The sequence below is a fragment of the Phaethon aethereus genome (genome assembly GCF_964289735.1).
Source record: "Phaethon aethereus genome assembly, chromosome: 10".
NCBI lineage: Eukaryota > Metazoa > Chordata > Aves > Phaethontiformes > Phaethontidae > Phaethon > Phaethon aethereus.
The window spans coordinates 13,345,477-13,359,708 of NC_138586.1; the positions used below are offsets into that span (position 1 = coordinate 13,345,477).

At 47.8% G+C, this 14,232-nt stretch overlaps 1 protein-coding gene across 1 annotated transcript; it reads right to left on the reverse strand.

The window, feature by feature from the left end:
- Nucleotides 1-1,204: 1,204 nt before the first annotated feature.
- On the reverse strand, nt 1,205-14,025 carry LOC309408232 (nuclear pore glycoprotein p62-like; the record flags this gene model as incomplete). The annotated part of the gene is made up of 12 exons (XM_082004021.1): nt 1,205-1,296; nt 3,989-4,055; nt 5,987-6,098; nt 6,793-6,927; nt 7,040-7,089; nt 7,477-7,621; nt 7,762-7,876; nt 9,063-9,158; nt 11,129-11,257; nt 11,662-11,775; nt 12,500-12,894; nt 13,733-14,025. The coding sequence occupies 12 exons, from the start codon at nt 14,023-14,025 to the stop codon at nt 1,205-1,207; spliced, it is 1,743 nt and encodes a 580-aa protein (XP_081860147.1).
- Nucleotides 14,026-14,232: the final 207 nt, after the last annotated feature.

Genomic DNA, 14,232 nt, shown 5'->3' on the forward strand with positions numbered 1-14,232 from the left:
TTCCAACTTCCAGCTCACTGCAAGCCCCAAAGTTAAAATTCAGTTACTACTAGCACTCGTAGAGGCAGTTCAATGGCTCCACTCCCAGATGAAAATCCATAGTGTGGAGCCCTCTGCAAGGGTGTCCCCACATGCCCCTCAACAACAATCTCAACTATAGCATCCATCAGGCTTCCCTCCCTCTCCTTTAAAGATGAAATCGGCACACAGGAAAAAAAAGCCTGAAAGAGCAACTCACAAGTGTTGAGTCACATCAAAGTCAGTAAATGATGCTAGAAAGCGGGCCCTTCCCTTTTTTCCAGGGGACAATATGTAAGACAAGGCATTGAGTGCAGCGAGAGGGAAGCAAATACAAAGCCAAGCCCACTACGCATTATTTGCACCCCTTCAGCTTTTTGCAGAATAGAAGCATAAAGTGCAAAGGAGAACCGAGTATGACAGCAGTTCTGCTAAACATGTGAGCATTCACTTCCCTCTATCAGTAAAGATACACCGGAATGTGCATTATAATCACACTTCACCAAAAAGCAGCAATATGACCCTGTCCCTCAAAAAGTCCTCGCAGCAGCCTTGTTGACAAGTGTTATTCCCCACACCCTCGCAGCTGAACACAAATCACCAGACAAGTACCATTTTTCTACTGGCACGTCTAATGACTTTTAATTGCATAGCAATTCTGCCTGCAGGTACCAGCACAAAAGCAGTTTATTGCCAAAAGTGCAGAAAACAAGGCCCACTTTCAGAAGCGGAAGCATACCTAAACAAAGACTCCGGCTGGCAATATGAGGAATTTGAGGCGCTCAGACTGCTGCGGCTCCTTCTGAGGACAGCTCTTCATCAAACCATCTCTGTAAGGACCTGAATAAAAGCTTATCAAGTTGACCATAGCCAAGGTACGTTTCAGTGCTGGAGAGCTCAGCCATGGAGTCACACACCGCCTCAATCCCTCAAGGACAGCATTTGTGTAACACCAGTCGTAAAGAACAGAGACAAACAGCACAAACTTTCAGCACCGAACTTCATGCAGTCTCTCAGACTGGAGGGGGTAAATTCCAGTAAGACACTGAAAAGACCGGCTTTGGAACAAACAACAAAGTTTATTGCAAGAAAAGAAACAAACCCAGATCATAATTCAAGACCTTGGTCTCCAGCAACCTCTGTTTCCTGGGGAGGTTTTAGGGTAATCCTTTAAGCTTTGAGTCATTCAATCAAATGTGATGCGAAAACTGCGCTCCTGCTCCTTGCGGCGGCTCTCGCAAACCTTTGTCACCTCTTCTACCTTTCTCTGCAACACGGCTGTGGGAGAAACAAGCTATTAGTCTTACAATCACCCTGAAACACAACCCTGCAGAAGGAGAAAGAAAAACATTTTGGTTTTGACAGTCACTCAGATTTGACAGGGCGCAAAGAAGGAGGAAAGCCCAACACAAAGCATTGCTAATGCTCCAAGGCAAAGATTGTCTAAAAAGCATTCTGAGGCATTCAGGGACTGGCAATCAGAATCAGAAGAGTCCTGGGACATGTTGTTGACACTTCTGCCATGCCAGTTTGTGGTGGTTTCGGGGCACTGTGTCAGAGAGCAGAGCAAAGCCTCCCTCAACAGCAACTGCAAGCTGCTCTGCAGCTTGAGAAAAAGCAACTGCTGCATAAACCAGCTTCCCCTACCCACCGCCTGCTAAACTAGCTTGGAATTACGCAAATTACAGGTGAACCACACAATCTGTTAGAAGTACATATGTATTTTCGTGCACGATATCACACAGCCCGAACAAGCTTTTAACTGTAAATACAGAAAAGGCAGCGCAACCGCACAGAAGAGCTGTGCACCACTCACAGCCACAACACAGCTCATCTGTTATTTGCAGATCAACAGTTTGGAAATACCTAAGCCACCAATTGGTCATCAACTTCAAATGCAGCAGGCATCGCAATATACAAAAATCTTGGCACAAGCTAAAGCAATTTCTAATTTAATTCCATGAAAGCTTATCAGAAGCTATTCAGCAGGGCTACGGCAGTATGTCAGCCTGTGGCCTGGAGACAGATATTCCAGGTTAGGTTTATTTCCTACAGCATGCCAAACCCAGAACTTTCCAGTAACATACTAAGCTGCACATTTCCATTTGTCACTTTTCAAAAATTCACCATGCACAAATGACTGCAGCATAAAATGGCAGCCTGCTTCATTGCCTCGCAGATCTCTCTCGCTCGGCTTGGAATTCAGTTGTAACTACGAAAGAAAAGACTCTGGTTCTCTCAGGAAGAGGCAGCAGGTCAGAACAAGGCTTTGCCCAAACACTCCTTCTTTCACTTGGAGAAGCAGCACCACCCTGCGTCCGTGCTCAGCAAGTCCATTTAATTGTGGCAGTGTAGGTTAACAGTAATTTGAATCAAGTGCCACGGTTGCACAGAGCTGTTTCACAACTCAGACAAGGTACAGCCACCGTGTATGAGTGTGTCTAGAAAAGGTCACCGGCTGTTGTGAAACAGCCCGGGAGGTGTTCCACAGGAAGCAAAACTGGTAACATCACCTACACCACAGATGTCCTAGTTCTGCCGGGGGGGGGGGAGGAGAGAGGGGTGTTTGGTATTTTTTTCATACAAAAAGAACGTTAAGGAATGTGTCCTTCCCAGGCCTACTCAATTTACTAATGGCAAGGCCTACGTGAAGCCTTATTTCCAACCTGCTTCGTTTTCCAACTTGCTTCGTTTTTCCACCATACCACTTCAGTGCACACAGTAACAGGAATTCTCCTTGCCACAAACCCCACACAGAGAGAGCAACACATCAACCTTTGCTTAAAAACTGCAATTTCTTAGGCTTATTGCTTCTTTCTTGTTTGATGGTGAACTGAAGATGAACCGTTTCTGTAGATGTACACTTCCCAACAAAGAGAAGGAATCGCTATTAACTGACAAGACAATTTCTTCAGTACTGAATGACAAATGGGTCTCCTTTCTAGGAAAGTTTAAAGGAAACAGGTTGCTATTTTCACACACATTCTGTAAAGTCAGAATTGTCATGCCACAGGAGCGGCAGCAGATTTCCCAATAAAGGCATGTTTGGAATGCAGAACTTAGCATGTATGTTCTGGAAGAAAAAGACAAATTAATTCCAGACCTAAGCCACTAATACTATTGGCTTAACATGGATAGTGGTATGCCTGCTTTCACCCAAGCAGCACACCAGGTATGAGCACTTTTGCAGCACTGCAGCCAGACGGTGCAATGTGGTGCTGGTGAGAGGAGCACTGCTTTATTCTGCCATGGCCCCACGTGGCTGCTAATATCAGTTAAAATCAGAACTGTGTAGAATTCTTGAATCCCTCGCAAGGAGGCACTCCCTGTGAGAAAAGTTCCTTTCTGTTGTTTGTTTTTAGAATGGCACCATGGTATACTAGTTAAGGGTGAATCCAAAACAAGAAACAACAGTAGCTGCACTATCAAGTTTTCACTGCTGAGTGCATCTTCTGCTCTGTACTACACCTCAAGTTACTGCTACTGTGAAATTTCCACACTATTACACCAGAGTTACCACGCCTGCAGCTAAATGCACACGGCTCAGTCTTACCTGGATTTGGTGTTCCCATTGTAGGGGGGAGGGTGGTAACATTAAACACACATACACACCCCGCCCTCACCAATTGGCCTGTTCCAAAGGGAAACCCCAGGACACTTTAGAAGTTGGAATATTTAACCTTCGGTCGACAGAACAAAGCCTAAGGTTTTCAAGTCCTCTGCTTTGCACTGATGCATTTCAAGCAGTGCTTTTTTGTAAAACAGCAGCAGTTGCCAGGAATTACTTCTCAGCAGAGGCCTTTAATGCACATCAGGCGACTTCCAGCACAGAAGGGACAGTGTCGTTGAAGGTGAGGAGGAGAAGATTCCTCAGGAATCTTCAAGAATTCATTTATGTTCAAGAAAACACTTGCACATGCACTGCCTGCTTTCTAGTCACATTCCCAAAGAGCTGCAAGACAACTCTCACCTGAGTTCTGCTCAATCCACTGAAGTGAATCCATGTGTGCATTCAAAATTTTACAGATCTGCTGAAGCTGCGCAGAAAGAGAAGGTGCAAGTCATTTGTTATGCTACATAAAAACTAAGAACAGTAAAAGACAGTCTGCCTGTCACTGCCTTTGGAACATGATGCAATCAAATTTCTCATATGTACAGCTCCATTAGCTTAGCAGCCACTTTCCCAGGGAAGTCTATGCAGCAACTGTGTTGCTTTGCTTCTCTTCACCTTAGAGCATACTCCTGTGTCTTAGGCTTATTCCAATTCAGACCTAGGAACTACCACAACATTCATCACCTGAGGCTTGAGGTGTCAAAGGTAAAAAGGATTGGGGACAAAACCTCCATCTTGCAATACTGACTGGAAATTTTTACTGAAAAAAAACTTCTCAGTAAAGCCACAAGGTCAATTAAATAGTATCAAGGGTCAATTTAATATATATCACAAAGAGCTGGTAATTCAGATCATGTTTTCATGAGGGTACAAAAGTAGTATAAGGAAAAAGCAGCTATGGAGGGCATTCTGAACAAAACTAAGATTTGCCACAGGAAAGATACAAGTGGTGGAGCAGTTAGCTGGATCAACTTTAAGAAATGCCTCTGAAACAAGTTGTCATCTACACAAAAATTAGACAGCAAGCAAATAACCATTTTGTTATTTGAGTTCATACCAGAGTGAGATACTTTGAAAACTATTAACAGAACTGTAGACTAACTACGAGAGTCAGGCTGGCTTGTGTTGTGCTATAAAATGCATAGAATCATTAAGGTTGGAAAAGACCTAGAGATCATCAAGTCCAACTGCCAACCCAACACCACCATGCCCACTAAACCATGTCCTGAAGTGCCACGTCTACATGTTTTTTGAGCATCTCCAGTGAAGGTGACTCCACCACCTCCCTGGGCAGCCTGTTCCAATGGCTGACCACTCTTTCAGTAAAGAAATTTTTTGTAATATCTAGTCTAAACCTCCCCTGGTGCAACTTGAGGTCATTTCCTCTCATTCTATCACTAGTAACTTGGGAAAAGAGACCAACACACACCTCACTACAACCCCTTTTCAGATAGCTGTAGAGAGCGATAAGGTCTCCCCTCAGCCTCCTCTTCTCCAGGCTAAACAACCCCAGTTCCGTCAGCTGCTCCTCATAAGACTTGTTCTCCAGACCCCTCAGCAGCTTCGTTGCCCTTCTCTGGACACGCTCCAGCACCTCAGCATCCTTCTTCTAGTGAGGGGCCCAAAACTGAACACAGTATTCAAGGTGTGGCCTCACCAGTGCTGAGTACAGGGGCACAATCACTTCCCTACCCCTGCTGGCCACACTATTTCTGATACAGGCCAGGATGCTGTTGGCCTTCTTGGCCACCTGGGCACACTGCCGGCTCATGTTCAGCCGGCTGTCAACCAGCAACCCAGGTCCTCTTCTACCGGGCAGCTTTCCAGCCACTCCTCCCCAAGCACATAGCATTACATGGGGTTGTTGTGACCCAAGTGCAGGACGCTGCACTTGGCCTTGTTAAACCTCATACAACTGACGTTGGCCCATCAATCCAGCCTGTCCAGATCCCTCTGCAGAGCCCTCCTACCCTTGAGCAGATCAACACACCCACCCAGCTTGATGTCATCTGCAAACTTACTGAGGGAGCACTTGATTCCCTCCTCCAGATCATCAATAAAGAGACTAAGCAAGACCGGCCCCATAACTGAGCACTGGGGAACACCACCTGTGACCAGCTACCAACTGGATTTAACTCCATTAACCGCAACTCTGTGGCCACGGCCATCCAGACAAGTTTTTACCCAGCAAAAGGTTTAATGAGAAGAGAACCAACTGAGGGACAAAACAAAAAACCCTTCTCCAAAGGTGAAACTACAAACAGCAGAGTATCCACAAGTGGACAAACAAACATATCTTCAAATATCCTTTGTCTCTTTAGTAACAGAAAAAAACCAAAAAAAGCTTGGATTTACCGGGTCACTCGTGTCTGCCGGGCCTCCTGATGTATTCAAATGCTCAATGATGTCCTTCAGATCTTGTGCCATACGCTTCAACTGAGCATCAATGTTTTCAGCCAGTTTATAGCTGCAAAACGCATGGGAACTGAGGTCAGAATATTTAAAGTGAACTTCAGAAGACCTGCTCCCAGTCACACCACCTTTAGGCAATCAGAATCAGCCTCCACGCCTTGCAACCAAGGCTGGAAGATACGTGGGAACAGCACCATGAGAGCCATTCTATCACACACACGAAGTAACTCCTAAACTCCTTCTCTCTTGACAGATACACGGAGACACACAAGCAATAGTGTGGAGAGCTTTCTGGAACGTTTTGTCAGAGCTGAAGGAACCAGCTCATCCAGATGCTTCCAAGATTCCTATCCCTTGCACCAAACACTTTTTTAATTACCATGCTACGATTCCACACTTAAGCCTTTACAAGGATGCTTGTGCCACACACAATGCGTTCCGCTGTCATCGCTTCGATGACTAAATAATCACCGATTTTTAGAGATTATGCCAAAATTAGTAGCCTTTTCCCAGACAGCTGATTAGACCAACACCCAAAAAGCTTTTCATGCTGATTCAAAGGCTTCCAGTTGCAACTCCCCTGCTTCTAACGCACAAAATCTAAGTTGCCATGCGTAAAACAGGACTTCATATTTGACAAAGGCCATTGACAGTTCAATATAGTCATGTATCCCAACTCCACTTCTTGCTGATGGATCATCACCACATTAGCCTGCTCATCACATGTTCCAAGCAGATTTTTGTCTTACGTCCTCTCCCGTTCTTCATCTGCATGCTGCAAGTAGATAGTCCCGCTCTGTTCCTTCACAGACTCCTCCAGAGGGGTCAACAAGTCTTCAAGCTCTTTCTGCTGGGACAGAATGAAGTCTAGCTCCTGATCCAGTCTGAAAAGAGAAAACGTTAACTACTCAACTCAGAGGTCACATACTTTCTAGATCCACCATAGCACAACGCAACAAGAGTTTGTTCCTTTTTCCAGCGTTCATGGTTTCATACCTCTTCTGATCGAGCTTCACTTTCTCTACTTCTCTGTGTAATGAAGTAATCTGGAGACAAAAGACACTTGGTTATACTATGAAAATTCAAAAGTCAACTCATAAAAGAAGAGCGGTGGAACTGAGAAAGCCAGCACCATACAAATGTCCACTAGAAACAAGAAGCAGTTACACAAAGATTTACAGACCAAAAATTGAATAACGGAGGTTTGGCTTTGAAGGCTCCACCCCAAGATAACTTCTTACCACAGTGTAAACACATTTCCAACAGACATACAGTGAGTCTTTCAAAAGCATCCAGACGTCATTCACGTCTATTTTTTGACAAGTAAAAAGTCCCACCTGGGACCAGCCAGCACCTGCTGGCTGCATCTGTAACACTTAAGGCATTTACGGATCTAAGCAAGCAAAATCAGGTCACGCTGGATGTCACCTTACCTTCTCCCCATTCTCTATCAGCGTCCGATCCCAGGCATTAACTTGCGTAGCTTGATGGAGAAAGTGTTTCTCCTGGTCTTCCAGTTCCAGACTCCACTTGTTTATCAAACTCTCCAGCTGGGCATAAGTCATCACTGGAGGCGCACTGAGAGGAAGCGCGAGACGGTACAGAACACGAGACCAAAAACCAAAATATAAACAGGACAACACTCATTTCCCCTTCCTCCCCCAGATACCAGCATTAATACTGCCTCTTGCCCCAGTCGGTTGTAACAAAATACTCACCTGGTGGTGGTTGTTGTGGTGGTGGTGATGGCAGCTGTGGACGTCCCAGCTCCAATGGCACCAGTTGTAGTTAACGGCTTAAGACTCAAAGCAAAGCCAGAAGCAGAAGTAGTGCCTGAAAGAAGAGATTCAAGTCAAGCAACGGAAGAGGACCCATCTGCTCTCGAGCAAATCGAGACCAGGTCCAACATACACTTCTAAGCACACTGCTCTATGAGCTCAAATAGGTCCCTTTAACAAAAAGCAAATCCCACGTCTGTCAAGAAGGGAATGAAGCACATCTTGACACAAAGGTAGTGGACTGCCAATGCCTGACTAGTAGTTCCAGTAAAATGAGGAACTGACAGCCTGCACTTAACCTGGGCATTACTCAAAGCAGCACAGCATTAGCCCACACACCCCGCTCAGTCTCCCCATGCTTAGACCTAATAACTATCAGCACGCCCAGTTCCTCTCCGGCATCTTTTTCCAGAAGATGAGATTTCCAAGTTTTCACAAAGCTAAGAGCACCTGTCAGATGGTACCGTCAGCAGGTCACATGCCACTTCTAGGCATTGAGCTCAAATTCTTCACTCCAGAAACAAGCTTTAAACAAACCTTGAGAGCCGAGCAGCATCCATGTTCTTACACGGAAAACTGAGCACTGACTGCATCCGAAAAAGGATGTTCAGTCCTGAATCCCAACACTGTGCAGCCGCAGATGCCACCGCAGGTTTTCACAGGACAGTTGCTGCTTAAATACAGCACTTACCTCTGCCGCCTTTTGTTTTGGAAGAAAAGCTAAATAAATCCATTCCTTTGAAACTCACAATATGGAAGAAACAGATTAATGGGGCAGAACTGAAACATAAAACAGCTCTCCCTAGCACTGCCAAGTCTTTGGCCTCTCCCTTCCCCCATCGGGACACCTCTCCCTCACCTCGCAGAGCAAGGCAGGCTACACAGGCAGGCTAGAGAAGGAGCAGATAACCTATTTACTTTACTTGCTCCAGACCGGAACATCAAAGCCTACGGGCCTTCCTTCACCCAAAGCCCCTTTGCTGCTGACAGGCTCTCAGAAGTCACAAGTAACTGCGCAGCTCGGGAGATGGAAAAGGACGATCAGAGAAAGAAACACTGTGCTGTTTTCAGCTACTGCAGGACATTACAAATTAGAATTGCTGTGCTGCTGCACCAGCGTGGCCGTTTACACTACTACAGAGCACTGAAGTCAGGCTTCATAGAATCTTTGGGTTGAAAGGGATCTTTTAAGGTCACCTAGGCCAACCTCCCTTCAGCTACTTTCAGCATCCAGTTCTTACTAGTGGCCGTGCTTGTTGCGGCAGCTGTTGTTCCAGGAACTTTCAATCCAAACCCAAGCGTTCCAAGACTGGCTGTCCCAGTGGAAGGGGCACCAACTGTAAACAGAAGACAACATTAAGAGTTCGTGTAACCCATTAAATACAGTGCCCCTTTGGAAAGCTCTGCCCTGCCCGCTCACCCATCTCCACTTGGTCTGGATTTCTATTAACCAGCATCACTGTTTAGGTGAAGGATCATCCAGCCACGCCATGAAAAAACGCAGGCTGAACCTACAAAATAGCCAGAGTGCTCTGCCTGCCAAGCTACTGTCACTTCTCTTTAACCGATTTTGAATTATCCAACATTTAACTGCTATCAAATGCTAAAATAAGCAAAGGGTCCCGGACACGGGCAGGCAGGAAACCCAATCTCTGCATGAGCCTACTTGCTAAAGCAATACAATCGCACACACTACAGGAAACACGCTGGTCACATCTCAGGCGCCTGGAAACAAACCACCTATTTCCATCCAAGAACAAGGTTTCAGACACCCTGACAGAGAATGCCCATTAGCTTAAAAGCATTCTTAAACACTAAGATAAAGGTCAGCTTTGGAACTAGAGTAGTAATGCAAGCATTGGAGAGCTACTAAGAAAACAAGTTGTTAGGCTGGTATATACTGTATCTACAAATGGCAGCTGATTAGTTAAAAGTAATCAGTGTGGCTTTAACATAGAACTTCTGAAGGTCCTTGGCAGCAGCTGCCTAAAGTTTCAGAGGCAGTGTAAGGCACCATTACCCACGGAATAGCAGCATTAGGTCTGGGAAACGTTGACATGTACTGCAGCTAGTCTCCATAAGCAAAGGAAACTGAAGCATTAACATCTCCCTGCGGGTTGAGAAAGCAGGTCATTAGGACTGCCTTCAAAACTTGGCTACTGCCTTATAGCGATCGGAAAATAAGACACTATTTCCCGCCTTAAAAGTAATTTTGCAAGAAGAAACTTGCCAGTCATTACCAGAGGAACTTGCAAACATACAACTGTGTGAATACTTGTTTTCAGCACACTGCACCTCCGCTGTCACAGGCCACCGTCCTTAAAGCAGTGTGAACACCTAATGCAAGAGTCAAAGGCAGACGTAGCCAGATTCAAGGCACTGGAGTCTGGAGGACAGCAGCTAAAACACCACTAGAAAGCTCAGTTGTGGCAATGCTACCCAGAGAGACAAACAAAAAATTCACATACGCCTACAACTGCCATGTGCTGCTTGCCCACCCTGAATCTAAAGTGTGCTTTGCCTCGAACATAACCCTCTGTGCCTCACCACTGAAGACAGCTTGCCAGAAATCACAAAGAGGGAAGGGGGCAAAGGGTGAGAATAGACAGCCTTTTGAGATCTCCCATAATATGGGGTAATATCCCAGCATCTGCAGCTCCACTACTGACACGTACCCCAACAGCCACGTTGTGGCATGCTCGTTTTGGGGAATGGCTGAGGACTTTGGGTTTGTCTAGTTTGGAAAAAAGGAGGCTGAGGGGCAACCCCATTTGCTCTCTGCAGCTTCCTGAGGAGGGGAAGTGGAGAGGGAGGTGCTGATCTCTCTCCCTGGACGCCATGGGAACAGCTCAAAGCTGCAATTGCAAGGGAAGGTTCAGACTCCGTATTAGGAAGCATTTCTTTACCAAGAGGCTGGTCAAACACCAGAACAGGCTTCCTAGAGAGATGGTCGATACCCCATGCCTGTCAGTGTTTACGAGGCATTGGGACAATGCCCTTAACAATAAGCTTTAACCTTTGGTGAGCCCTGAATGGGTCAGGCAGGTGGACTAGACAATCATTGTAGGACCCTTCCAAGTGAAAATATTCTAGTCTATTCTTGTTTTGAACAGAACCCTCCACGCCCCACCACTGAAGGCAATTTGCCAGAAACCATAAAGAGGGCGGGTGGAAGAGAGTGAGGAGAGCTGGCCTTTTCAATTCTCCCGTATTACCCCAGCATCTGCAGCTCCATTACTGACAGGTCACACCAACCATGCTGCTCATTTATTCCCCCAACGGATAACACCTGTATATTGTGACTTACGTGAGAGGCCCGTGGTGGCAGACGACGTCGGTGCTGAAGAACTCACTATAGATGCAAACAACGTAGGCCCCGTTGAACCAAGAATGGAGGTTGTGGTGGTAGAGGCAGTTGTAGCAGCTGTGGATGTTACTACAAACAGAACAAGCCGAGATCTTGCACAATCACGCTGAGAAGGCGATACAAATTTGCCCATCTACAACACTTTTTTTAGGGATGTAAGAATTTTAAACTAGCTTTCCTCTTCTTCTACCTCAACCCCATCTCTTTTGCAATGTACCCTTTAAACCCGTGGCTCCCTTCCACTACGCTCCAGCAACAAGTACAGAACACAATTTGGTACATGGGATGCAGTAATAAGCACAGGATGTTAAGTTCCACGGCTGTATGAACTGTCACAGATTACTCATGCCATTGCAAATTCACAGTAACAAATACTTCGAGCCCATTTCCAGACTCCACTTTAGAAAACTATTCCCAGAAAGACAGCAGATTCGCTATGTCTTGAGTAATCGTCTCCGGAAATCACTTCCTACCTCCAAGTTTCGTTCCAAAGGACAGAGCAGGTCCCTGGCTGGTACTAGTGGTCAGCGTTGCCGTGGGTGCACTAGTGGCTGCTGCTGTTGAAGGCAATGACACAAAGTTTAGAACTGTAACAAGTAGCATAAGTAAAAGGAAGAGACGAACCTTTTGCTACAGAGACACTGCAGTGCCTCTGCTGATCACAGCAATAGTCAAGTTAGAAGCAGTAAGGGGATAAGAAAAACATTAATATTCAATGTAACAACTACTCTGCGTTATCCAGGAAAGGAACTAGAGCTAACAAGCTCATTACCTACAAAGACTTTCAAGAACGATTCTAACACAGATGAACATCACCCTCACCCCAGAGCTGATGACCTTCCCTCCAAGGCCTGCACTGTCACCAACAAGTCAGTCAAAAGCTGCAGACAGAACTTCTGCCAGACTCTGCAGGAGTGGGCAGGTTCCTGCCGTCAGGGAGGTGAACAGTGGCTTGGCACCCTGGGCCGGGCACATCCTGCAGCAGCCCCACCCCACCACTCTGAGCCCTTTCCCTCTGTACCAGCAAACACGCCAAAAACCCTTAAAAAGTGCTTCAAATGCAGCTGGCGCTTCTACACACACTGGAAAATTATTTCAGCCTCACTCTCCAAACCCAAAGGCTAAATAGCAATTGCTGCTCACCACTGAAGACCTAGGATAAGCATATCGGAAAAACCACTCATTCCAGGCACTCGCTTCATTTCACACCAGCAGAAGCAGGAGGCTGCAGAACCTACACACCATCCCCAGTTGCCCTCCATGCCGACAGGCTTCCCGACCACAGCTGCCTTTTCAAGCCCAGGCACTCACCTGTGGACTGCCCTCCAAGGCTGAAGGGGGTTGTTGACTGGGTTGCAGCTCCCAAGGTGGCAGCAGTGGTGGCAGCAGCTGCAGGTGCCGTTCCAAAAGTCAACCCTGCGGGCGCTGCTTGCGGAGCTGTAGCGCCGATGTTGAAGCCGGCTGTTCCAGCCTGAGTCATGGTACCGCTGGAAAAAGTAAACCCTCCAGTTGTCCCAGACTGAGCGGTGGTGGTGGAGGTGGTGGTGGTGGTGGTGCCAGCAGATCCAAACACAAAGCCAGAAGGGGCTGCTGCTTGACTCGAGGGCACGCTGGTTGGTACAGAGCTACCAAATCCAAAGCCCCCTGTGGTGCCAGTAGCTTGAGTTGCAGTGCTGCCTCCAAAGTTCAGTTTTGGCGCATTTGCCCTAGAGAAGGAAAGAAAAGAAGCCCGTCTGTTTGAGACATACATCCAGTCAAGTACAGAGTCGGCTTTCCTACAGACCATTTGCTGACAGCAGAAACCACCTTTCAGAGAGACATGCACTGGGCCAGTTTATGTTTCAATTTTGACAAAGACTGTACCGCAACTCTCACCACCTGCAATCCTCTGTTTGGTCTCTTTATACTGACACCCCCTTAATTACCTCCACCCATCCCGGCACCAGAACACCTTTATGGCAGCGTTAAGTGAAGTTGCTTTTCCTCTCAGCTCCTAAAGCACCCTTTTCACTTCCTCCACATACGACTATTTTTTCCCAACTAACTTTTACTGCTAGTCCCCATATGAGCTCCCTTCCCACTGCTCCCATCTGGCAAGCTTCGACAACAGCAGTTCTGAAGAATCGCTTCAACGCTTGCAGCCTTTCCTAAGGACTAAATGGTCCCACTTGGCCAGAGACACGTTCTAAGCGCTCTGGACTGGGATCAGAAAGGACGAGACGTTTTACACTCGGACGCAAGGCTTTATCATCTCGTCCTGCAAGCGTCAACGCCCCAATCACAGACAGAAGCATGGAAGAGCTTATTCTTAGCACCCATCTGAAAAAGTCACGCTGACAAACAACCGGGTCTCGCTGAACGCTGTTCCGCATGTGCTGCAGTGCAGCGGAAATTCTAAGGCACAAGAGCAACAGGTTTGCTCCCTAGAGAATTACTTGCGAAGCAACGAGGAGGACCTCATCCACTCATACTCCCCAGCGGCCAGGGCCGCTCGGCAAAGCCGCCACCCCCGCCCCGGGAACGGCCGATCCCCGCGCCCCTCACCCTGGCGGGAACACGTTTGCTGCCGGAGCTGCCGTGGCCGTGGCCGTGGCCGTGACCGGCGTCCCGAAGCTGAAGCTGGCGGGCTGCGCGGCAGTGCCCGGCGTGCTGAAGGAGAACAGCCCGGCGGACTGGCTGCTGGCAGGAGGCTGGGCCGCGCTCCCGAAGCTGAAGCCCCCCGAGGCGGCAGGCGTGGAGAAGGAGAAGACGCTCGTGGACGTTGTGGCGGCCGTCTTCGGCGTGCCGAAAGTGAAGCCGCCTCCCGCCGCACCCGACCCGAAGCTGAACTGGTTCATGGCGGACGCGGGCTGCGGGAAGGGGGACCGCCCCCGTCAGGGAACCCGGGCCCGGGACCCGGCCCGGACGACGGCGGCCCAGCTCCCGAGGCCCAGACCCGAGCGGCCGACCGAGCCGCACGGCGCCACCACCGACAGCCCCGACCGCCCCCAGGCGCCGCGCGCGCACGGATGACGCACTTTGCCGCCACTCTTGCGCCTGCCCCT